General features: G+C 39.8%; 1 protein-coding gene across 1 annotated transcript in view; it reads left to right on the forward strand.

Annotated features, from left to right (window-relative positions):
* papola (poly(A) polymerase alpha) overlaps nucleotides 1-25,209 on the forward strand; it is a 51,803-nt gene that overhangs the window by 19,270 nt on the left and 7,324 nt on the right. The window contains exons 10-20 of the mRNA XM_067992024.1: nucleotides 2,414-2,486; nucleotides 2,915-3,035; nucleotides 3,176-3,260; nucleotides 15,473-15,526; nucleotides 16,685-16,804; nucleotides 17,036-17,145; nucleotides 18,431-18,552; nucleotides 20,901-21,022; nucleotides 21,611-21,720; nucleotides 22,760-22,965; nucleotides 24,887-24,991. Of these exons, the coding sequence (XP_067848125.1) occupies nucleotides 2,414-2,486; nucleotides 2,915-3,035; nucleotides 3,176-3,260; nucleotides 15,473-15,526; nucleotides 16,685-16,804; nucleotides 17,036-17,145; nucleotides 18,431-18,552; nucleotides 20,901-21,022; nucleotides 21,611-21,720; nucleotides 22,760-22,965; nucleotides 24,887-24,991 (1,228 nt within the window). The remainder of the gene's footprint in view (nucleotides 1-2,413; nucleotides 2,487-2,914; nucleotides 3,036-3,175; nucleotides 3,261-15,472; nucleotides 15,527-16,684; nucleotides 16,805-17,035; nucleotides 17,146-18,430; nucleotides 18,553-20,900; nucleotides 21,023-21,610; nucleotides 21,721-22,759; nucleotides 22,966-24,886; nucleotides 24,992-25,209) is intronic.

Raw genomic sequence — 25,209 nt, forward strand, 5'->3', positions numbered from 1 at the left:
CAGGTGACATAATCTTAAAATTAGAGCTAGCCAACTTTGGAGTAAAACAGAAAACACTTCATCACACAAAGGATAATCAGAATGTGGAACACTCTTCCCCCAAAAGACTGTGGGTGCTGGGTCAATTAAAATTTTCAAGACTGAGATCGATACGTTTTTGTTGGGCAAGGGTAATAAGGGAATGGAGTAAATGCTGGTAAATGGAATTGAGGTACAGATCGGCCATGATCTGATTGAATGGTGGAATAGACTGGAGGTGTTGAATGGCTCACTCCTGTTCCTAACTTCCTACGTGTATGTCCTACAATTTGGTAGTTTAGTTCGCACATTAACTTACTGAGATGTAGCTTGCTAAACCTTTAACTTTTGGATCTGATGAAAATGGCCCCATGATATTTGCTGGGAGTTGGGAACTGTACAAATCTAACGTCAATCGTTTAATCTGTTAATCGTTAAATAGTTCAATTTATATCTGCATATATTCTGTATAAAAATTTTGAGTACCTATCGTACTTAAGGCTGTCATTGTCTTCTAAGAAGAGAAAATTGTCATTTCATGCTGTTTCCTAACCTGGAGCTGGAACTCCTAACCTTGGGCAACTTCCTAACTGCAAACTTCTCTCACCAAACAATTAATCTGATTAGTCTGTGTTTAACTTTAAATTCACAAGCTTTCGGAGACTTCCTCCTTCCTCAGGTAAATGTGAGGAAGGAGGAAGTCACATTTACCTGAGGAAGGAGGAAGTCTCCGAAAGCTTGTGAATTTAAAATAAAATTGCTGGACTATAACTTGGTGTTGTAAAATTGTTTACAATTGTCAACCCCAGTCCATCACCGGCATCTCCACATCATGTGTTTAACTTAACAGCAACTCGACTTTCTGACCTTAGAGATCAGCCTACCTGAACATAGCTCCATCATAGCAGTAGAATGGTACATTGTGCATAACCTGGTTTAGAACAGCTTCCGTTATGAAATAATGATTTACCATCAGCATTGCCTTGAGATATCCATTAGTTCATATAATTAAAATGTCCTAATTTTGCTGTCTATTCCGGTAGCTGGAAATTATCCAACAGAAGTGAATGATGTGTCTTGTGTTCATTTTAATGTATTTTGTGTATCCAGTTAATAGAGGTCTTAATTAGCTGCACAGTTTTTAAAAAAAAATACATACTCTATATTTTAATTTGAGATTTTGTTACTAGGGTAGTTTATTTTAATTTTGGATTACTTGTCCTTAGGCAAATATTTTTTCCCATACCTCATTTTCAATATGTGACCATAGAGATTTTTCTTAATTTAACTGTAAATGGGGTTTAGGGAAAGACAAACACATGATGGGGAAAAGATAAGCAAGAAGGATGATAAAGTTTGACAAAAGCAAAAAATAGAAAGTGATTGTCATTTTTAAAAAAACTCTTATGGGCACAGTAGCAAACCATCTTTGTAGCTGATGTCTTCCCTACAAGACCATAGACACCCCCCCCCCACCTCCCAAACCATGTGAAAACTGCTGGCTCTGTTAAAAATCAGTGTCTGACTTGGCCCTCCCCAGCGTTCCATATTGCATTTGTTTTAACTAATAAGTCATCCAAACTAAACTTCATGAAGACTCTCATAAATGCTGAACAAGGGATGCTTAATGTGTACTAATTCATAAACACTACTAACAAAATTACAGCAAAGTATCTCATTTGTGAATTTTATGGTAGATAATTTCAAGTGTATGCATTTGTTTTTTAAAAAAAAATACTATGCTGATGACAAATCCAGAGTGGGGTAGTGGCTGACTCACTTAAACTCTGCTGGAGAGCACTACATGTGCTCACAGATTTTAAGTTGTGCAGCTAAAACTGTTTGAGATCACTAGCTGGGAAAATTGGCAGAATTGTGTGGTTTACATTAGCTGGATACAGTATTGGTGACTGTCAGTAGCACAAATTGTGTTTGGCAGTCATAAAGGGTCCTCAAATAACTAAATGACCTTTACAAGTTAAGCTGTAATATCCAAGCACTATTACTTAAAATAGTCTTAAAATGTTACATATGCTCATAATACATGATAAATCCTTGGCTGGATAAGAAGCTGAACCAGAAGCAAAATGAAGCTGGTCTCCACCTGAATTAAGAATCAAGATAGCTTCTGCCTGGTACCTGTGCCTTGTTTAAATAACATAAGAACCTTTTAACCACCAACTCGGCCAGTCATTTCAACAGTTGTGCTGCCCACCTGCCTACACCAGTAAAAGATTTGTTGGTGAAGCTGTATTAACTCAATCACTGGGAACACTGGTGTGAAACAGCACTTGAGTTACTCAGACAAAACTGCTATCAAAAGTATGCTTTTAGAATCTAGAATGTTTGGCTAAGGGGGTTCTGAAATATCAACGCTGTTGCTTTTTGTTGGCAGGGAATGGCCTAATCCAGTCTTGCTAAAGCAACCCGAAGACTGCAATCTGAATCTACCAGTGTGGGATCCGCGGGTAGGTTTATAGCTTGTTGCCAGCGGCAGTGTTGTTCACATTCTTGGAGGTGGATGCACCATGTTGTACTTTGTTAACTGTAGGTCCTAATGAGTGAAATGCAGTCTGGTCAAGATGCATCAGATATGTAGAAGTTAAACAGAAGACATTGATATAGGAAATATGAGGTATGGGATTGATAGATTATATTTTGTATGTGAAGTACCGAATACTTTTCCGATAACAATTATACTTGTGTAAGATAGCTCTGCTTCATCAGTTATCAACTCTTCAGTTTGAATGCATATTTAATTTTATCAAAAATCTGAGATGAAGACTTTACTTCAGTGATTTAACTTCTCATTTAATGATGGGAATAATGTTTTGGCTCCTAATTTGAGTCTGAGTACTTATAAGGTGTGACAACTATGGGTTATTATCTCATGTAGGTCAACCCAAGTGACAGATACCATCTCATGCCAATTATCACACCAGCCTACCCACAACAAAACTCGACATACAATGTCTCTGCATCTACACGTGCGGTAATGATGGAGGAGTTTAAACAAGGTGAGTAATTTTATGACTTTTTGGATGGTATCGTGCTGTGTTACATCAAACTTTTCTTAAGACTCCAGTCATGCCTTTCAGTCCTTCTAATGTATTAAGTGTAAATAGAGGTAAGCAATCCCTTTTTTGTTTCCTCACAGGTCTTTCGATCACAGATGAAATTTTAATGGGTAAAATGGAATGGTCCAAACTCTTTGAAGCTCCAAACTTCTTTCAGAAGTACAAGTATGTATCCAATTACTTATGAGTAGGACAAAGGTTGTGAGGGTTAGCTTGTATTTCACTTGCAGTTCACATACCCTGAGGCAACTTCTCTTGCTCTGCCCCCAAGAAAGAAAGGTAAATGCCACAAACATTTGTGATTTTACTGCAACCCAACACTGAGCACCCAAGTAGTAACATTTCAAACTGATCAAAAAATTTTGATTGAACCAAGAAAATTCTGGTTTCAACCAGGTAGTCAGTGACCTACAGTACTTATGACCACTTAACTAGAACACCCAACTTTGAAGTATGGCCTAATGTAAATATGATAGGCTATTTATTTATATTTGAACTCTGGAAACCCACAGTCTATGTGTGAATTAATTGAATATTTTGAAATGCCTTTTCACTTTCCATTTTCCTTAAAGTACTTGCACTTTTTTTCAACACCTATTGCCAATTTTCAATAGCTCAGAAAATACATTTATTACATATTGACAGACTTTGGTTTCTCTGAATTGCCATAGGGAGGCACATTTGACCCTCCAACCATCACATATGAGACTGCTTGTAATGCATATTCAAAAGTTCCTCAGATGACTGTTAAATATTTGCAAACGCATTAAAAATATTAACTTTAATGTACTGTGTCCTTTTGCGTTTTTCTTCACTGCGATTCATTCTAGGAAACATTTATATAATTTGATACATTGTTCAATTCATCAGTTACGGCAAGCCATCTTAATCAAGACCTAAAAGCTGTTAAATTTCATATTAATACCTAGTTCCCTCGATGACTCACTCGAGTTCACCCAGTGAGTAGCTGAGCCATTCAGACCAGAAAGGCCCCCTGATTTGATCCCTATTCTGCGCTGAGTTAGCTGATCTCAGCATTAATTGAGGTATTACATTTGGCTCCAGTATCCCTCGGTTAGGGAGGAGAACTCTGACCAGAATTCCATCTGATCGTTATCTCGTGTGCCCTGCTCGAAGTGCATGTGAGGACTGGATTGGACTTGGCTGCGGTGCCTGCTGTAGATTGGCCTGGGTATGCTCACAGCAAAGCTCGGACATGAAGGATGCTCACTCTAGCGAGGTATCAGAAGGCAGGCAGCAGCCCTTTAGGAACCATACATCAGCAAGGAGTCAATACCTTTAGCAGAGATAAGGAGGTGAGAGAAGAAGGACAACTATTGCTTGTGTATCTTGTGAATTCCTTGTGCAGAAGCAATTGCTTCATATTGAGGATTTGAATATTTATTCTATAAATATAAGACAGTTATGCCATGCGATAGGATCCTACATCTAACCAACTAGTGACCAGCTGATGAATTTGTAGAATTACTGACTGAAGCAGTGCATACTGGAAAGTAAGAGCAAAATTGTGAATCTTGCACCTACCCATTTCCTTGAAATCTTAATTGCCCCATATCCAACCTGAATTCAATTGTGAAACATGGGAGGTTTTATACATACAGGGTTGGTAGAATAATAATATTATAATCCTGGTATCTACCCTGTGACTTCACCTTTTCAGTGATGGGGTAGGTATGGTGCGATATGTTCCTTATCAAATTCAGTGTTGACTTTTATGCTGACTAAAATGGTGACAGTTTAAATATATACAAACTGTGTTCTTTTCCTGATAACTTGGTCATTTTTGCACTTGAAGTAGAATTATTCAATAATTTGGATTAAGCAATGTAAGTGACACAGCAAATTGGGTACTTAGTACTAAAAAATTGAATTATCAGATAAGTTAAGCACCTTTTGAATTCGAGGAATAAACTATAGATTTCAGGTTTTGGAGCCTTGTCCATCATCAGTGGTCTGACTCTGGGTCTTCCCATATATGTCAAGACTGTAACTAGTGCAGAAGGTTTGTTAAATCAAAGCTTTTATCCCTACTAAGCTGGGTGGTGGCTTTTACAGCAGCAGTGATAAATAGGACTGTGCTGATTTAACCTTTTGTAATAAATTTGCCTTTGAACTAGCCTTGTACAATATTGTGTATTTGAGCAGGCTGTTTGCATCCCATTTGGCAGAATATTAGTACTGGTGCCATAATAAATCCATTATATTGATTTTACTTGCAAATTTACCTATGCGCTGACTGAAAAATACAATATTAAGATAGATTTCTTTCAGAATATTGTGATCTAAGTGAGATTCTTGACATTTAGGATCTGACATAAGTACTTGCCTTCCCAAATTATTTGGCACATCCTAAATGTAGTCTAACTACAGATTGTGGGCTAATGTGTAATAGCAAACTTGTCATCACAATGTATCTATTTTCCTAAACACATTTTTTCCCAGCAAAATGGTGGAATATCTGTCTGACAACAGCTGCCCACAAGAAAGTCAATGTCAGTTGTGGAAAGATAAAATGTATTTGAAATTTAACTAACTTGTAAAATAGGGAACAGTTTTACTTTCTCAGGGTATGGACCTACTTTTCATAGCTTCGTCCTCTGGCCCTTAGTGAATCTGGGTAGATGTTCTGCTTTGCCATAAACACTAGGGTTCGACTCATGGTCTGTGCTGATCTCAGTGGGACAGTACTCGGAGTGTTATAATTGGCCTTGGGACACTGGCGCTGCGGATCGGAAAAAAAATCAGATTGGGCTCCCAAACCTAATTGGTCGTTATCTGGTGATCATGTAGTGGAAATGCATGTGTTTTAATGTCGTCCTGACAGCATCATAGTTGGACTGTGATGATTCCAAGGTCACGAAAGTGGCCACTTAAGCTACCAAGAGGAGGAGTGAAAGGAATGAGCAGTGGTTATGATCTGAAGTTATTGAAATCAGTGTTGAGTTTGGAAGGTTGTAAAATGCCTATTCGAAAGATGAGGTGCTGTTCCTGGAGCTTCCATTGAGCTTCATTGGAACAGTGAGAGAGGTCAGAGTGGGAGTGTGAAAAGGAATTAAAATGGCAAGCGACCGTGGTGCAGGTCAGGGTCACGCTTGCGGACGGAATGGAGGTGTTCAGCAAAGCGATCACCCAATTTGCGTTTGGTCTCCCCATCTGCAACACCTGCCCTTTCACCTCCCTTCCCACCTTCGAGGGCCCCAAACACTCCTTCCAAGTGAAACAGCGATTTACTTGTACTTCTTTCAATTTAGTATACTGTATTCGCTGCTCATGATGCGGTCTCCTCTACATTGGGAAGACCAAACACAGATTGGGTGATCGCTTTGCTGACACCTCCTCAGTCTGCAAGCTTGACCCTGACCTGCCAGATGCTTGCCATTTTAATTCCCCCTCCCACTCTGACCTCTGTCCTCGGCCTCTTACATTGTTCCAATGAAGCTTGAGGAACAGCACCTCATCTTTCAATTAAGCATTTCACAACCGTCTGGCCTCAACATTGATTTCAATAACTTCAGGTCAGAACCACTGCTCCCATTTTTTCAGACAGCAAGCACTGGTGATGGTTCTGATGTTGCCATTTACATCTCCCCCTAGACCCATCTTTTGTTTCTTTACTTGAACCATTACCACCCTCCTTGCCTTGCACCATCATCCCTTTTGCCATTTAATCACTTGTGCCCCACCCTACCTTCCCTTTTGTTCTTTCCTCCCCTCCCCACCCCCCCCCCCCCCTCCTTGTTCTCTGGCTCTGAACTTGCTTAAAAACTGCTTAATCTTCAACTTGTTCCAGTTCTAACGAAGGGTCATTGACCTGAAACATTAACTCTTTCTTTCTCCACAGATGCTGCCTGACTTGCTGAGTATTTCCAGCGTTTTCTGTTTATTTCTGGGAACACACAGCAGGTCAGGCAACATCTGTGGAGAGAGGAAGATAGTGATAATGTTTCAGGTCAATGACCTTTTGTCACAACTGCTGTGTTGTGATGAAAGGTCATCGACCTGAAACATTAATAGATATCTGTAGTTGTGCAGTTTTTTTTAAATTGGCTGAATTGGAACAAAACTAAAGAATGTTACAACTAGCAAAAGCTAGTTTTCTGTCTTGTTTCTGTGACTGTAAATGAGCAGCAACCAATGACATTAGATTTTGGCCAAAATATTATTTATATACAGCTGTAAACTGAACAATGATGCTTGTGTTCAAAATAAGAAAGAGGGACTTACATTTATATAGCGCTTTTCATGACCTCAGGATGTTCCAAAGCACTTTAGGCAAAAAGCCTAAGATTAAATAGAAGAGGTGAAAAATGCATGTTGAATGTGAATGATGAGCGCAGCAAAGGTATGGATGAAGAAATAAATACTGCTAAACTGTCTTGATTTAAATTTGAGATGTAAGTGAATGATCTTGTATAATGTGTGGTTAAAATGTTCTCTTGTAATTAACTGGTTTGAGTGGACTCGTATTCTAAGGTCACAATTCATTGAATTTCAGAACATGGTAAAGACAGATTGTTGTGAAATCTTTGTATCTGGTGTCCTTTTGATTGCAGATTTATGGTCACTTGCTGAACTGAACGTGTTGGCGTAGGAGTAAAGACTATGGGAAATCAGACTTGCACTTGGGTGTCAACAGGCAATTTTTCCCAAGTCTTTTAATGCTCCAAGCAATAACCAGAGGCACAATCATGCGATATTAAGATCTGCTCCTTGCCGTTGCTGCTGACTGCAGCCTTTGATGACACCAGACTTATAAGAAAATTGAATGTAATTTGGATAATTTCCTCCAGCGCCAATGCTTCTTTCCCTTTAACAACTCTTGACTCCATGTAAAGCTAGAGTCTGAAAAGGACTCTACTATTGTTAGCATAATCTGATAGTTCATTCCTCTCTTTGGCTCTCAACCTCATTCTCTGTTTCACACACACTCTATATCCCTGTGTCGTGCATTCAAGCTGTCGTGCTCTCTTGCGCTCGCTCTTATCTCTTTTTCCCTCCCCCCCCCCCCCCCCCCCCCACCTTTTTCACACTCACATTCTCTCTTTCCTGTTTTTTTTTTTATTGTTTTATAAAAAATTGATATTCCTGTCGTCAGTGCTCCTCTGAATTTTCTTCTTTCATTCTGAGCTCCAAATACACTGTCCTCCCCACTGTTTTGAAATTTGGACTCATTACTGTCTTTAAGTCAGTCTTTCCCTGTATCTCAACTGTAATTCCTTACTCCTCAATCTTGCCTTCCATCTACAATCTTCAGGCTTTTAAAACTCAAGATTGGTGTCACTTAGTCACTGCTTCCTGATTTGCTTAAATTTCTCTTCCTTTATTCAACCCCATTATCCTCCAGTATGGTCTAGGTCTTTCACCTTGATTTATCAATTAAAATAAGTGACTAGTTTTAAGTACTTGTTCCCACTATAGGCTTTTCTTTAGCTGCTAAGACTCTGTCCAAGCTGTAGGTAAGTTAACTTGTCAAATAGAAGCAATTATTTTAATTGCTTTTGATTATAATGCCAATAATAGACTTTTTGAAAGGTCCCCTGAACTGGTTCAGTTGACTTTTTAATCAAACAAGCTTAATATTTACAGATTTTTGTGATAAATAAAGGTGAATGTATTTGTAAAAGGAGACTTAGAGGCTTCAAATACAGCAAATTCTCACTCATTTTAAGATGCACTTAGCTACTTTAAAGTGAGGAAGCATTTACTGTTTTTTGTAGATTTGCCTTGTGACTCCTGTTAAAATTTTATTGTGATAAATGGATCATTTCTCATTGTGAGAGATTTATCTTTCCAGATGTATACAAATATATGCCTGCTGGTTTTAATGAGTGAGGAAGAATATGTTTGTCATTCAATCTCCATATAAAGACATGAATTCCTGTTGTCCTGTGGGGAGCTGCTCCTTTAAGAACTTTGCCGCATGCAGGCATCTTGAGCAGGTGATTTTTCTCCTCCCCTTTCCCCACCTCATCTTAATAGGCAAGTCACCTAGGTTACCTGTTTCTGGCACTTGCTCCGACTCCCATTGTTCTAGACAAGTTCAGATCTGCCGTGTTCCACACAGGACAATATGCCGCTTCTGTACAGGCAGTGTTAGAATTTGTAAGCTGACACAGGTGATCCAGGATAGAGTGGGCAACTTCAAGTATGATACAAGGCCTCACTTGAGTGTCTTTCATTTCTCATTAGCAAACCTTGATTATCATCTGCCCATGCCATAGTCATTTTACTGATGTTGATCAATTATTTCTTCCCTTTTCTAGGTTAGTACAGTCTAGAAATGTTTTTAGAAATTTTCTTTGAGTTTTATTTTCACTGTCTTCTATTTTGCTCCAGCATTTTTGGTTTACTTTGTTCCATCAACCTGCAGTTTCCATCTTTGTTGTTGTAGATCCTTTCTAAGAATCAGTTCACATCATGCCATTTTATGTTGCACAGCTTTCAGTCTTCTGGAGCACTCACAAGGTTGCATACTACTAGGCTTATTGGTTGCTGTAATGCCTACAGTAATTCCAAGTGAGTGACTATAGCACAAGTTTATAAGGGTTACTGTTTAAAAATATGGAGTATTACTATTCACATTGATGCACTGGCTTTGGCTGTGTCCAAAGCTGCTGTCTTGAGCTCAGCGCTGGTGCTGATCTAGGTTGGTGGAAATCTAACTAGAGGAAGTGTTCCTGGCTGCTATGGTCACCTGTCAACACGTCGGCCTTTTTAAAAAAAAATGAAAAGCAAGGCATCGGTGGAGGATCCTGTGAGGTACTTTATGAAGGACTTTTAAGTGCAGAATATTGTGGGTTGCATTAAAATGATTACTGCTGTGTAATCAACTCTAGCAATTTCACTGGTTTCAGAACTGATAGAATCCAGAGTTGTTTGGATGTCATGTCAAATATTTATGAATGGCTCTGACTGAAATTGGCAGAAGGCAATCATGGTTCCTGAATTCAAGATGAAGCTTTTTGCCTCCTTTTAGAGAAAGATGACTGAGGATTAAGAGGGGAGAGAAGAAACTTAACCCCACCTCCAGGAAAACGGCGGCAGGTCACAGTATTCCCTTGTTTCTGTCCCAGAAATACGTTCTCGAGTAGAGCAGGACCCACCATGTAGAGGTTGTGTGTGCTTTCATAGAGTAGTTTTAAGAACAAGGTTCATGGATCCTTCGGGGGGGGGGTCCACAAGGGCTTCCCAATGGGTTGGCATGGTTGTAATAAAAATGTGTAGAACCTTTTTCCGACACAATCCAGAACCATGAACTTCAGCTGCTCAACTCTGAAATGCATAAATTAAATATCATAGATATGTTGCCTGAAGTTATGAAAGTTGTAAACAGAAATGTTCCACTTGTAATACGATCAGGATTGGCATTGTGCTCTTTGTGCTTCAGTTTTTCTTCTTGGATAACCCTGTTAAATGGACAGTAAACCTTGAGGATAAAATGACTATATTGAGTTTCCAGATGTTATCTTTTGACTATTAAACAATGCTGTAGTTTTATTAAACACTCTTAATAAAAAAAAAAAAATTCATTGCTGGAGAGTGCACTTCATTGCATCCTTTCAGAAGTTTTAGAATAAGAGGCTTGTAGTACTGTCAGAATCTGCTGAGGGCCCCAAACAGAGAGCACAGTTAAGTGACCAGTTCTGAGGCCTCTTTCCAGGTTTGGGTCCCTTTCCTTCTGAAGAGGTGCCTCCATTACTCTTCTGGAATGGTTTGGAGGGAGTGGGAATCTTGGTGTTTCTCTTCCTTCTGCACCACAAACAATAACTTGCCAGCGAAGAAGACTGTAAAAGACGTCATAAAAGCAGAAAATGTTGGAAACACTCGGCAGGTCAGGCAACATCTGTGGAGAGAGAAATGGTCCATGTTTCAGGTTGATGATGTTTCATCAGTTTCCACCATTTTCTGCTTTTATTTCAGATTTCCAGCATGCACAGTATTTTGCTTTTGTAAAAGACATCAGTAGGGCATGGGTTTGTGGAATATGCAGACGGGTGGCAGAAGTGTGAAGTAATACATTTTTGGAAGGAAAAATGAGAAATGTGAGTATACACCCAATGAAAAGATGAAGAAGGATATGGGTGAGCGAGATACGTAGGGGTACAAATACATAATTCCCTGTATATGCAAAATTCAATATTTAAAAAAAAATACAAAGCAATAGTTAGAGCACAGTGTGCAGGTTTGGAGCCACCTCATTACAGAGGGGACATAAAACATTACTGCATAGATTCACCAGGATGGTGCCAGGAATGGGGGACAGTTGAGATACTGGGAGTATTTTTCCACTGGACCAGAAAAAGCTGAGTTGTTTTGATAGAGCTTTTTAAAGTTTTGATTGGGTGAGTAGGCAAAGACTATCTCCTTTTGGTTGGTGAGTCAGTGATGAGGGGTCATCAATTTAAAATAGTCATCAAGAGCGAGAGGTTGGGAGAAATTTCTTTATGTATGGGGTTGTTGGGACATACAATGGTCTCTGGCAAAGCATTTTATCTTTTACAGGAAAATTGGATAAATATTTGAAGTAGAGGAAGGTACAGGAGAATGGGGAGGGTAGTAGTGCAATTCAAAACAAATTCTATCAAGGAGCCATCAGTTATAATGGGCCGAATGTAAACCGAGCCAAATACCCCTGTGGTTTTATGGGTTTGTTTTCGGAGTCTTCATAGTTGATAGTCTTCAGGGCTCACTGAGCAGTTTTTGCGCTGAATTGCATTCTACAGAATCGTCAATAAACGAATAGATTATCGTATATTTTGTGTTACACGTTTTAAGTGTGAATTTTGGATTGATGCACACTAATTACCCATTTTGCTGACATTAGTAATTACCATTCATGTTTACAAAATAGAGGATGTCTCACTAGAAGTGTTACATTTTTTTCCAATGACTTGCATGAGATGGAACACATGCAATTCCACTGTCAGTGGGTTATTAAGTTAATTCTGTTGGTGTTTAAGCAGCTCTAAAAATTGGGTCTGGCATATTGCTGACTCTTAATTGACAATGTACAAGATTATTTTTATTTATCTTTAACCATGTAACCAAACAGTAAAAATAATCAACTTCCAAACAGGGAGGAAGTTAAAACCAAGCATAATTTAAATGTTTGTTGAAAATTAAAATATGGTTACCACAAAGGAAATGGAGTGCAAATTGCATTGAAAATGTTGACTCAAAGTTTTAAACTTCAGTGATCGTATGTACTTTGGTAGATATTTATTTTCACATCAAATATAGAAACCATATTTACAATTATGTATTTAAAAAATCTTGCACTTGCGTGCACTTCCTGTCAGTTTTTTCCATTATTAATTCCTATGTCCGCATTTATAATCGAAACTTGTGCTGTAATTAGTCTCCTGCCAGTGGGAGTGCTGCATTGCCACTACTGGCAGATGGATGTAATTAGTGTGACAAGTTTACATAGGCAGTTTCCGTTACAAATGGATAATTTATAATGGAAAAAGATTAATGACTTCAAAGTAGAATTACATCTCCACACCTGGTCTAATTGTTCCCAACCTCTAGTTCTGCTTTATCTGAAGACTACACTTGGTCTTGACTACCCTTGTGCATGGCACAGGCGATCGACTATATACAAGTCTTAATTTTTTGCTATGCAGGGAAAAGCTATGCTCAATTTTAATGAGGTTATTTATTTTATATCTTAAAAGATCATTGCATTGAGGGTTTTGTTAAAACATATTTTTGTAAGTTTAATTGATTTATTTCATTGTACCACTTGCTCGTTACCTACTCTGTCTGCAATTACATAATTTGTTGGGATACAGTGATATTTTATATATTATTTTCTTCCTCTCCATCCTTTTAAGGTTATGTTGTCTCCCATCTGAGATGGGAAGAAATCTACCTCGATCTCTATCTACATTCAACCAATTTAAAAACTCAGCCTTTGGGCTTGTGCTTTTTTAAAAAAAAAAAATTCTTTTGTATGAAACGAAAAATGACATAAAGCAGTAATGACAAAAGACTTGTCTGATTTAAATAGGCAGCTTTCCTTTGAGGGACAAAGTACAGATAGCTAGGAGCACAAATATCGTAACAGTAATGCACAGATGTTCGCCCTCAGTTCTTGTTTTTGTTACTTCAGGTTCTTTGTTGTTTGACCGTTGGGACCAATGACCATATTAAGTTGGCTTTCATTTTATACCAGCATTGCAGCAGAAAAGTGCTATAACTTTCTTAGCCTCCCTGCCCCACGACTGCTTTGAAGTTGAAGACTGACTGAACTAACCTGTACCACTTTGACCTTCTGTTTTTTTAACTTGAATTAATAGCAATATTCACACTCTGTGACATCACTAAAGTCAATCCCCTTTCCACTTTGAGCCGCATGTCAGTCAGTGCAGGTACACTCTAGGTTGGAACAAGTGTTGTCCTTGTCTGATTTTTGAAAAGAGCCCTGCACAATGACATTGGACCTGTATTGTTCAACATGTTGGCCACTAGCCACGTGACTAATTGGGATCCTGGTGTGGTTAATCGCATCTTTGAAAAATGAGTAATAGACAGTCGTTGGGTATGTGATCACAATACCCGTATTCACAGCGTAATCAGGTGTACTTCAACCTTTTTGTGTGTTTGTTGGTAAAATGGTCCGACACAAAGCAGAGTGGGCGAGTGTTTTTCCATCGTTGTGTGTGTGCTTTACTTCCTTGGTTATTGCTTATTGTTTTTCTGCTAAAATGGTGTGCAACACGGGTGAAAACGCCAGACTTCAGCACCATGGAAACACCAGCAACATCGTATGGAGGGGGAGCTGTCATCGTGGTCAGCTTGACCAATCGGAATAACCGCAGACAGCAAGCCCAACCAGTAACAAGCAGCTCCTACGGGGCACATCATGGCACAGGGCAAGCAGCATCCAACTGCTTTCTGGATGGAGAGCAAGGGGCACGTCTCGTGCGATTCAACATTCTCTGCAATCACTGATGAAGTCAAAGTACCGCTTGCAACTGCTGGACAAAAACCTAGGAGCAGCACTAAGATATGCAGTGTCTGATAAATTCATGGCAGAATGGTGAAAGAGAAAGATTGTGGTAGATGTTTAAATAAATATACACTTGAAACACATTTACCTGTATCGTGTATAAGGTGTTTTCTACTAAAATTAGTGCTCCTGGCTAAAATGGTGTCGCTGTAGCCATGCCTGTGGCTAGTTAGCGATTTCTATTGGACAACACTGTATTAGACCAATGTTTCCAAGTTTTCAACTTTGGGTGGATCACCTTCAGTTTTTGCCCATTTCTGCTGTTGAAGGAGCTAGAAATCATCAAACCCAGAAATGTTAGGCTAAAAAATGTACAAGTTGGGGAAAGGAAGAGAGCTCACAGGCATGTAGACCACTAATTTTGATCGATCACATTTTGTTACCTGAATTTCTTGGGTTATGGATCAGCAATAATAATTGCAAATGTATGTGGATTATATTTTTAAAAAATAAACAGACTAGTTTTTAATTATTGGATGTGACTCATTGTGTTTGTCGCTGCTACTTGTAGGTAATGGGCACATGCAGCAAAAGCCCATTGAATTAACATTACTAGTTAGGAGCCAGTTTCTGTAACACAAACAATTGGATTAGTAATGAAGTTGAGGGGATGCATGCATGTCAGAAAGCGTGTCCGGTTGTGGCAAGTGAGTTCGGAGCAGGATGGTGGGCATAGCCTTACCTGCGTTTTTGTTTTTTTTCCCGTGTCATTATTGTAATAGTAGAAGGAGTTGTTGAGAGGGGCACTGTGCTTTGTGCCTTGTGGGAATGATTGGAAACCCTAATCAGATTTGAAGTCATCCTTTTAAGCTTGGCCTCCTGTGGCATCCGGTGAAAATGCTGTCCGCATCCCATCCATACGGGCCTGGACCATGGTATAAGTAGTATGGTGGAACACTATCAATATGCTTGGAACTCATGAAGATGTTTTTTGGTTGCAGTGAAGTGTGTCCCTTTTAGTATAAGATTCCCCAGATCAGAAAATAAATTTTATTAGAATATTGACACACCTATTTACATTTATTGAGGTTTTCAGTCTGCATTTTATCAAATCTGTTGGGTGATGTCATTAAAATTGTGACATTCCCAATGGAAATACGATTCAGTTTAAAAGGCATAGCCCAGAATCATACTTGATGTATAACTGAGGAGTCAAAGTAATAGTAGAGGTGAGTTTCAACTCTGAAATTGATAGAAATTCACCAAAGGTATGTAAATTAGGGGCGAGATGCATTTTCAAGTGTTTTCGAAAAGAAAACTGAAAATTGGTGAGCATTTCACACCAAGACTGAAGTTTGTCATTTAAATGCAAAAAATAATTTATCTCCTCTCCCTTTCAAAGGCATTACATTGTGCTGCTGGCTAGTGCCCCAACGGAAAAACAGCACTTAGAATGGTAAGTACTGGAGACTGTTGCAATGAGCATTATAACTGGTTATTGGGTTATGATTTGTACCATGTGGGGGCTGAGACTTAACCCTAGTTAATTTGAAAGCCCGCTAATGTCAGAATTAGGCAATTTTCTCATCACATTTTTACAAAGTTGGGGACAACAGCGGTGATGTAATGACCCCTAATCATCTTTGATGACTCCTACAGTCGAATAGCTTATCACCATATGCCCAACCACAGTCTAGGCTTGCACATGAAGAGTGGCTGCTTGTGAGAGATACAGGCTGATTATTGGCATCCATTGAACCATTCACCAGTGTAGATTAGGAGAGTAGGAAAGGGTGAAAGTTTAAACATACACAAAATAATCTGTGGAAAGCATTCATTTGTGTTCCTTGGTGAGCATATTTAAAAAAAGAAACAAACCAGCATGGCTTGTGCCCAGAGTAAGGTGTACTTAAGAATTTTAGTGACTATTAAAAGGATGGCAGTTCTTCACAAACCAACAAATTTTTCTTTTTTGTTAAATCACCTGAGCCAGCCTTCTCCACCTTTTTATTTTTTGGAGGCAAAGTGCTGGAGGCATTCCATTGTGTGTTAGTTTAGTTCAGTTGTGGGTCCAAGCTTCAGCCAGAGCTTGAGCACAGTACTGCTAGACTGCAGTACTGAGGGAGTGCTGCACTGTTGGAAGTGCTGACTTTTGGATGAGGCAATAAACCCAACGTCCGGTCCACATTTTCAGACATGTGTAAAAGATCCATGGCACTATTTGCAGAAGAGCAGGGAGCTCTTCAGATGTCCTGATAAACATTCCTCCCTCAAACCATTGCCATTAAAAGCAGATTAACTGATTATTAACTGATTGCAGAATCTTGCTGTATAGATAATGATGGCAACAGAAGTTGCTGCGTTCCCTAGTAACTCAGTGTATGTGAAGTATTGAGATGCTTGAGAGACATGATAGGGCACTATATAAATGCAAGTTTTTTTTTATTCCACCACTTTAAATTGTATTTACATACCTCCTTAGATGTATAACTCAACCCAGTTGCGCAATCACTTTCTAACTAATTGGGTACTAACTGGATTTCGTTTTATCAAGCCACGACAAAGTACCATGTAGTCCTCCGCTCCATTCAGTAATTATGTTTTTTGTGTTTAGGGTAGGATTGGTGGAATCTAAAATCCGAATTCTGATTAGCAGCTTAGAAAAGAATGAGTTCATTACTCTGGCTCACGTTAATCCACAATCATTTCCAGCTCCCAAGGACAATCCTGAGAAGTAAGTAATTTTGTCATTGTGACCATTTTTAGGATTATAATTTGGTTTATTTTAAATGGTTGCTGAACAAGAGAATAAAAATGTAAGATTACCAAGATTAACCTCGAGCAGTGCTAAAGGTTAGAAGGTGGTTTGACCTAAAGAGGAGAAAAATTTGCTAGGTTTTACAGCATACTTTCATATAGTTTTGTAAGTGATTAGGTCTCCCATTACACTGTTTCTCTATTTCAGGGATGAATTCAGCACAATGTGGGTCATTGGGATAGTTTTTAAGAAAGTGGAAAACAGTGAGAACCTGAGTGTTGACCTGACATATGACATTCAGTCATTCACAGATACTGGTAAGAGCCATTTGCTGTGTCAGGCAACTGTAACTGTTAATATTCAGTATTTTTCATCCTGTTTGATAAGAGACTATGCCTTATTTCATGCAGGAAAACCGTGCAGATATGCCTTTGGGGAAAGTGTACTAGTGTAGAATAACTTTCTTGGTTAATTGATATTTTGGGTAGAATTCTACTTCAGTTTCCTTGTGGTTAATGGTAAATCCTTGTGGGAATGTAGGTGGTTGAGGTTGTACCTGTGCAGATCGAACCTGTAAGTGTTTGTCTTAAATTGACAGGATGTGTAGATGGAGTAAGTGATTCTGACAAGACTGTAATCTTATGTGCGATTATGGTTCCAAGCATAAATCTAGGCTACTTTTATGAAATTTGTTTGGCTTGAGTGTTCAATGACTAGCATTCAATTTACTGGTCAATTATTAGATGCCATATTAGGAATACTTGCTGCTTCCTTTCTGTATGTGAAGCCAGTTGTGCAGGAATCCATTCTGAGCAAGTTTTCAAGCCTTTGACATGATCAGTTCACATTCATTGTGGAAGATTAACATAACAGGAGGTACAAGCAAACCCCCACCCGATCAATTAAAACAAATGTATAGTAAAAGGCATGAACAAATAGGCCCATAAAATGTTTACGCTGCATTAATAAAGCAAATCTTGTGTCAGAATATACTATGCTTAAAAAAAAACTGCTCCATATTTAGCAGGGGCCACTGTACACGGGCCCCATTGGCGCATGTGATAATCTGCCCCTGCTTCAGCCCAGATAAAAGTTTATTGTCCAGCTGGCAAACCAAACTTTGGTCGTATGTGTTGTATTTTATGGTGAGGTTAGTAGTTTTGCTACAGAACAGGTTTTGACTGTCACATTCATGGACACACTCGTTCGAAGCTGACTTGTAGCCCTGTACATGTGTCGTTGATCTGAACCATACGTTCTGTATCCTTCTGATATCCTAAACCCCAGCTACCTTTTTAATTTGAGGTTCAGTTTCAGTACAAATCCTTTTGATTCTGGATACTTCATAGCTACTGTGGTTTCAGTCCCAACACTCTCCTGCATACTCCAACTGAACTTGAAATGACATTTTCTGTGGTGATAGGCTCCTCCATCTTCATTTGCCTATCTTCTTTTGGAAGATTTGGGGGGAAATTCCTACCCTTGGCGTCTCTTCCATATTCAGGAATGTTGGGTGAAGATGGGGGGGCCCTTGATGGAGGAAAGAAGTGTTGATTAAAAAGTAAGCCAGCAGCAGAGTATTAATTTCTCCTACTGTTACAGTTTATAGACAAGCAATGAACAGCAAAATGTTCGAAGCAGATATGAGGATTGCAGCAATGCATGTGAAAAGGAAACAGCTCCATCTGCTTCTACCCAGTTACGTTCAACAAAAAAAGAAAAAGGTAACCTATTTAGATGATCTGAAAATTAATCATTTGTCTCACCAGTGTCTATGGCACTTAAATGAGTATGGCGGAAGGGTCAAGAACTAGAGGACATAGATTTAAGGGGATTGGCAAAAGAACCAAAAGTGACATGAGGGAAAAACGTTTTTACACAGCGAGTGGTTAGGATCTGGAATGCACTGCCAGAGGGTGTGGTTGAGGCAGATTCAATCATGGCCTTCAAAAGGGAACTGGATAAATACTTGAAAGGAACATATTTGCAAGGCTGCGGGGATAGGGCGGCGGAGCGGAACTAGCTGGATTGCTCTTGCATTGAGCTGGCACGGACTCAATGGGCCGAATGGCTCCTTCCATGCTATAACCTTTCTATGATTCTATGTTAAGAGTGGAAATTGAAAACTAAGTTTTGTCCACACCTGTAGTTACATCGAGTCTACAGCACAAACAGACCATTCGGCCCAACTGGCCTATGCTTTATGCTACATACGAGCCTCCTTCCTCCCTACTTCATTTAACCGTATCAGCATACCCTTCTATACCTTTCTTCGTGAGTCATAGAGTTATACGGCACGGATAGAGGCCCTTCGGCCCATTGTGTCCGCGCCGGCCATCAAGCCCTGTCTACTCTAATCCCATAATCCAGCATTTGGTCCGTAGCCTTGTATGCTATGGCATTTCAAGTGCTCATCCAAATGCTTCTTGACTGTTGTGAGGGTTCCTGCCTCCACAACCCTTTCAGGCAGTGAGTTCCAGACTCCAACCACCCTCTGGGTGAAAAAGTTCTTTCTCAAATCCTCTCTAAACCTCCCGCCTTTTACCTTGAATCTATGCCCCCTTGTTGTCGAACCCTCAACGAAGGGAAAAAGCTCCTTAGTATCCATCCTATCTGTGCCCCTCATAATTTTGTACACCTCAATCATGTCCCCCCTCAGCCTCCTCTGCTCCAAGGAAAACAAACCCAATCTTCCCAGTCTCTCTTCATAGCTGAAGAGCTCCAGCCCTGGTAACATCCTGGTGAATCTCCTCTGCACCCTCTCCAAAGCGATCACATCCTTCCTGTAGTGTGGTGACCAGAACTGCATACAGTACTCCAGCTGTGGCCTAACCAGTGTTTTATACAGCTCCATCATAACCTCCTTGCTCTTATATTCTCTGCCTCGGCTAATAAAGGCAAGTATCCCATATGCCTTCTTTACCACCTTATCTACCTGTTCTGTCGCCTTCAGGGATCTGTGAACTTGCACACCAAGATCCCTCTGACCCTCTGTGCTTATCTAGCTTTCCCCTTAAGTGCATCTGTGCTATTTGCCTCAACTACACTTTCTCACCACTCTTTGGGTAAAGAAGTTTCTCCTGAATGTTACAAGGAGCTAATAAGTAACTGGAGAAAGTGAATCTTTGGTCCAGCTTGCACGTTTATCCCATCATCTTTTGTAAATAAATTGCCTGCTTTGTTAGACTGCAAAAATTATTTGATTTATTTTCACAGTCTATCAAAATATTACAAGTTATAGCTATAACAAAACTGTTTCCATTTTTGAAAGATAATTTTATTATAATTTATGTTCTTTAGGTAATTGTCCAACAGAAATTATCTGTTTTTTTTGTTTCCATTCAGTTTGTCAGGCCACTGACCAGCGAATAGCTCTGCAAACTGATTTTTGTTTGTGATACTGGTTCTAATTCAATACAGGTTTTTAATTTATTAAAATTCCTTGCATGGTGCATGGAATGGTGGCATGCAAGTTGTGTTGCCAAATTGCCAGGCTCCATTGGAACCTTAATATTTCCCTGTGAGGGTGAGAGAGAGAAAAGCCTTGGTGCCTGTGTAACCTGAAGGTAGCGAGGGATTTGATACCCTTCAAAATGAAATTCCTGGAGGAATTGAGAGGTCCCATGTGTTGTACTTCAGCAATACAGCGATTTTCATTGTGAAGTAAAACCAACCCATCCCTTGTCTTATTCTGAAGCACATCCAGTCACATTCTTGGCTAAGCTTGTAGTACCAGTCCCCAAAAGACACCTGTTTGTGGCTGGTCTCGGCAGCATCCTGAGAGGGTCTGACTTGTGCCTCCAGCGTTTTAGTTTCTTATGTCTACTTGTTTTATGGTTTCCTTTTTTTCTCCGCCCCTCCGCCGTGCCCTCCCGCCCCCCCCCCCCCCGGGTGACCTTTTTGAGGGCTAAAGTTAATCACCATCTGTTAGGCTTAACTAGACATGGGCAGGCTAATATTGTTTTTTGCACTCTGACTATTATGTTTTACAAACAGCTGGTGCACAAAACTTGCCAAGAAATGTTTTGACTTTTTCTGATCTGACTTTTTAAAATATCTTTTTCATCTTAAGCATTCAGTGGAGGGGAACAAAGCCAACTGTGAAGATGAAAATAGCATGGAGGCCTCTCTGGACAGTGACCACAGCCTGCTAGTGCCTTCCAGTCCATTACAGAATGCCAACAGCCCACAGAGGTAACATGGGTGTTACTTCCTTCATTTTTTTTTAAACAAGGGTTTAGTTGAAGAACTGTCATGTCTTCTTGGGATCACATCGGAATATCACTTTGGCAATTTTAAATTTTCCCACTGTTCAGCACAGCATGCAAATTGATTAGGGATTTGCGATGGGACAAGCTCTAGTAGAGCTGATCATTATTCCCTATAGCTAAAATCACGTGCATGTAATCTGATGGTGGGATTCCTGCTACTAACATATAGGAACATGGCAATTTAGTTATTTTTAATAGCTTAAAAGGTAACACATACGTTAGTTTCCCCAACCTATATCTGGCGCTAAGCTTGATTTTTTTTCCTTAAATTACCCAGACATGTTTTGAAGGTGATATTTGAGGTAAGGGCTACAGTTCTCCATTCCTATACCTGATGAAACTCTTCAAATAAGTTGGTTATCAAGATAATATTTGAAATATAGGAAGAGGGGGAAGTGTTTTAAAAGAAAAAGGCAAAGCCAAGATCAAAGTACATGATTCTGAATTTTTCTCATTTTCTTAGCCATACATAGATATGTCTTCAATCTTTTTTTCTTCTTACTTGAAATAGTCCTGTTAATGCTGCATCGACAGCGAATGCGATCAGTGTTCAGAATTCAGACGCCCAGGCGGAATCAGAGACTAGTCCTTCCAAAAGAAATTCCATTTCCAGCTCAGGGGGTAAGTAGCAGCTCTTTCTATTTATTTTAGATAGGTAGAAGGAGAATTAAGGAATTGGGAGGGGAAAGAAATACTGACTTCTGTCCACTTCGGAGCTACTCTAAACCCTTTCACAGGATACATGCCATAGCCTTACCGTGCCTGTGTCATTTTGGTTCTTCGACCAAATTTTATGCTACTCCTAAATCCTTGCTGTACCTGAACTTAGTGAGATCAAACAGTAGCCTTGAACCTGGTCATAAGATGCATTTGACTTGGCTATTATGCTCTGAGATGCACAAATATTCTGCTGATAGTCTCTGCCCCCTCAAAAAAATAACTGCTACATGTGTTTTATGGGGTCATTTATTATAAAAAGCAAATTGTATTTTCTACTATTTTGTGGTTTATGTGTGGTAAAAGGTATGTGGTAATATCTGTGTTTTTCTACTGTTTTGGGGTTGCCTAAAGAACTGTAGATTACTATAGGTAACGTCTTTGAAAGAAGTTCAACCGGCAGCTATAAGCTCCCTCCCACCCGACCCCATATTTCTCATTCTGACTGGGTCTGGATTACTGCTGCTCTGCTGTATTATTGTGTTTGTGTTCTACCTGTTACTTGAGATCTCAATCCCAGCTGCTGTAGGCAAAGACTTGAGCTCAGACCAGGACACGGCCTTGTATACAGAGGCGAGAGAATTCTTTGACCACACTGTTGATTTCTTAAAGGGGCAGTGTTCCCAGGTGTTTTTCCCCTGTCTGAGGGCAGCATTATCTTATTTGTATGTGGAGATTGAACATTTTTTTCAAAGAATGAGGAAAATCACAATTACGGTAGATGGTTTAACACTTGTGTATGAGTTGACGTTTCAGCTTATGAACCGACTTAAAGATAGCGAGGTTGTACCTGCAGACCTTGAAAGACTGGGTGCTGGGTTTTCGGTACCTTTGTGGGAGGAGGAGAAATTGAAGGCAATGGTTCCACAAAAGAATGCTGTTATTTCGAGCCCTGTTTATGGAAATAGTTAAATAACTAGCATGTATGTGTTTTCCCTTCTAGGCTCATCTTCGTCATCCAGTGAACACATTCCTCAGGCCTCTCCCATACCTGCTTCTACTGCACAGCCAAAATCAGCAGTCAGCCGGGTTTTGTCTACATGTGTCAGCAATCAGCCTCCAAGTGCAACCACAAAAGCATCCAGTCCTGTTGCCTCGGGGGTAAAGAGACCGGCATCGCCTCCTACAAATGAATCTGCAAAGAAAGAGGTTTGTACTTATTTTTGTGCTGATTTTCTGTACTCCCCACAGTTGAAGGATCTCAAATTAAGCACTTTTTCAATTATTTTAACTTAACATTTGTTTCTGCTTCAGCTTATTTTCTTGCCTTCTCTTTTCTCCCCCCCCCCCCCCCCCCCCCCCCCCACCATCCTTTTTGCTAGTTAGCATGAAGGCAGTATAAGTTACTGGCCTTTTGGTGGGAGAAGGGGAGGAAAGAGAAGTAGTATGTGACTACCTGTGGGGGTTAAGTTGTCTCCAATGGTGACACGCCTAGTAATGGGAGACTGGAACTGAGCTGGTTCTCTGTAGCAAAGTTGGCTATCTGATACCTGAACCAGGCAGGTCTGCAATACTCAAGGGTGCTATTGATGATTTGGGTGGTGATTGACCAGCTAATCTGGCTCAATAGCCCTTCTGCCACTGGAAATAGCCATGAGTCCAAGATGCTGTGAATTGGTGCTGTTTGACCACAAAAAACAGCTAAAAGGTCCATCTAGCTTGACTGCTTTTTTACCTTAAATTTTCGATTCTTGTATGAAGGATTAGCAGAATAAGAACTGATTCAGCAGCATAATCGAGCACTCAGTACAGAAACAGCTGCACTCCTGCTATCTTCCTTGTTATAACTTGCTCTGCCACGAGACCTGGGTGTCCTTGTACACCAGTCACTGAAAGCGAGCATTCAGGTGCAGCAAACAGTTAGGAAGTCGAATGATATGTTGACCTTCATTGCAAGAGGATTTGCATACAGGAGCAGGGATGTCTTACTGCAGTTATACAGGGCCTTGGTGAGACCACATCTGGTATTGTGTGCCGTTTTGGTCTCCTTATCTGAGGAAGGATGCCCTTGCCATGGAGGGAGTGCAACGAAGGCTTACCAGACTGATTCCTGGGATGGCAGGACTGACGTATGAGGAGAGATTGGGTCGACTAGGCCTATATTCACTAGAGTTTAGAAGAATGAGAGGTGATCTCATTGAAACATATAAAATTCTAACAGGACTCGACAGACTAGATGCAGGGAGGATGTTCCCGATGGCTGGGGAGTCCAGAATCAGGGGTCACAGTCTCAGGATACGGGGTATGCCATTTAGAACCGAGATGAGGAGAAATTTCTTCACTCAGAGGGTGGTGAACCTGTGGAATTCTTTGCCACAGAAGGCAGTGGAGGCCAAGTCATTAGATGTATTTAAGAAGGAGATAGATATATTTCTTAATGCTAAAGGGATCAAGGGATATGGGGAAAAAGCGGGAACAGGGAACTGAGTTAGACGATCAGACATGATCATTTTGAATGGCGGAGCAGGCCCAAAGAGCCAAATGGCCTACTCTTGCTCCTTTTTCCTCTGTAAAGATTGTTTATATCCAGTTTTTACTTTCATACAAAAAGGTATTGTGAATAATTGTAGATACTTTGTATAAATGGAAAAATTGCTAAAAATATAAACCCTGTTAACCTACAATTGATGTGACAGACATTTAGACTAACAATGAGAGGCTAGCTTAAATGTTGTTTAGGAAATAGCACTGGCAAGTGAGTAGCCCCAGGACCATGATAAAATCAGTCTTTGTACATTGAGGTGCTGGGTTCTAGGTTTTGTATTTATTTTCTGAAGCCTCAACTTCCATTTTGATACACCAGAATTTTAAGTGTGGAAATCTTTTATATGTTTATAACATTCAAAAGTTTGTATCTTTTGTGTTTTCCCGGTGTACAGGTGTGTGCACAATAAATTGCATTGCAATAATTGCCTGGTCCATGAATATATAGGTTTTGTGTTATCCAATGTAGCCTTGGGTTTTACCTATTTTATAAGAGCAGTTATTCATTCTGCCTGACAAATGGGAGCTCTCAAAGGAATAACAACCAACAGGCAGCTCAACACTCTGTTTTCTGTTAATTTTTTAGGAGCCTGCAACTAATGGTGTAACAATGGATCAAAGCCCATCACAAAACTTGAAGAGAACATCTACACAGACATCTGAAGGTTCACCAAAGAGGAAGAAACTGGATGTAAGTGGCTGATTTTCTGTACAGGTCCTTAAACTTATGCCCATCTTGAAGCTTTTCTCTGACTTAATGCGTGCCTCCTGTTCGCTCCTCTGCACTATCTTTAGCAGTTCTTTCAGTCACTACACTTTTACTGTTTTAAACTTTGTCCCTGAACCACCTCACCTTGCTTCTTTTTCCCGTTCCTTTAACTGCCTATCTCATCAACTGTGCATTTGGTT

This window comes from Heptranchias perlo, chromosome 10 (genome assembly GCF_035084215.1).
Source record: "Heptranchias perlo isolate sHepPer1 chromosome 10, sHepPer1.hap1, whole genome shotgun sequence".
NCBI lineage: Eukaryota > Metazoa > Chordata > Chondrichthyes > Hexanchiformes > Hexanchidae > Heptranchias > Heptranchias perlo.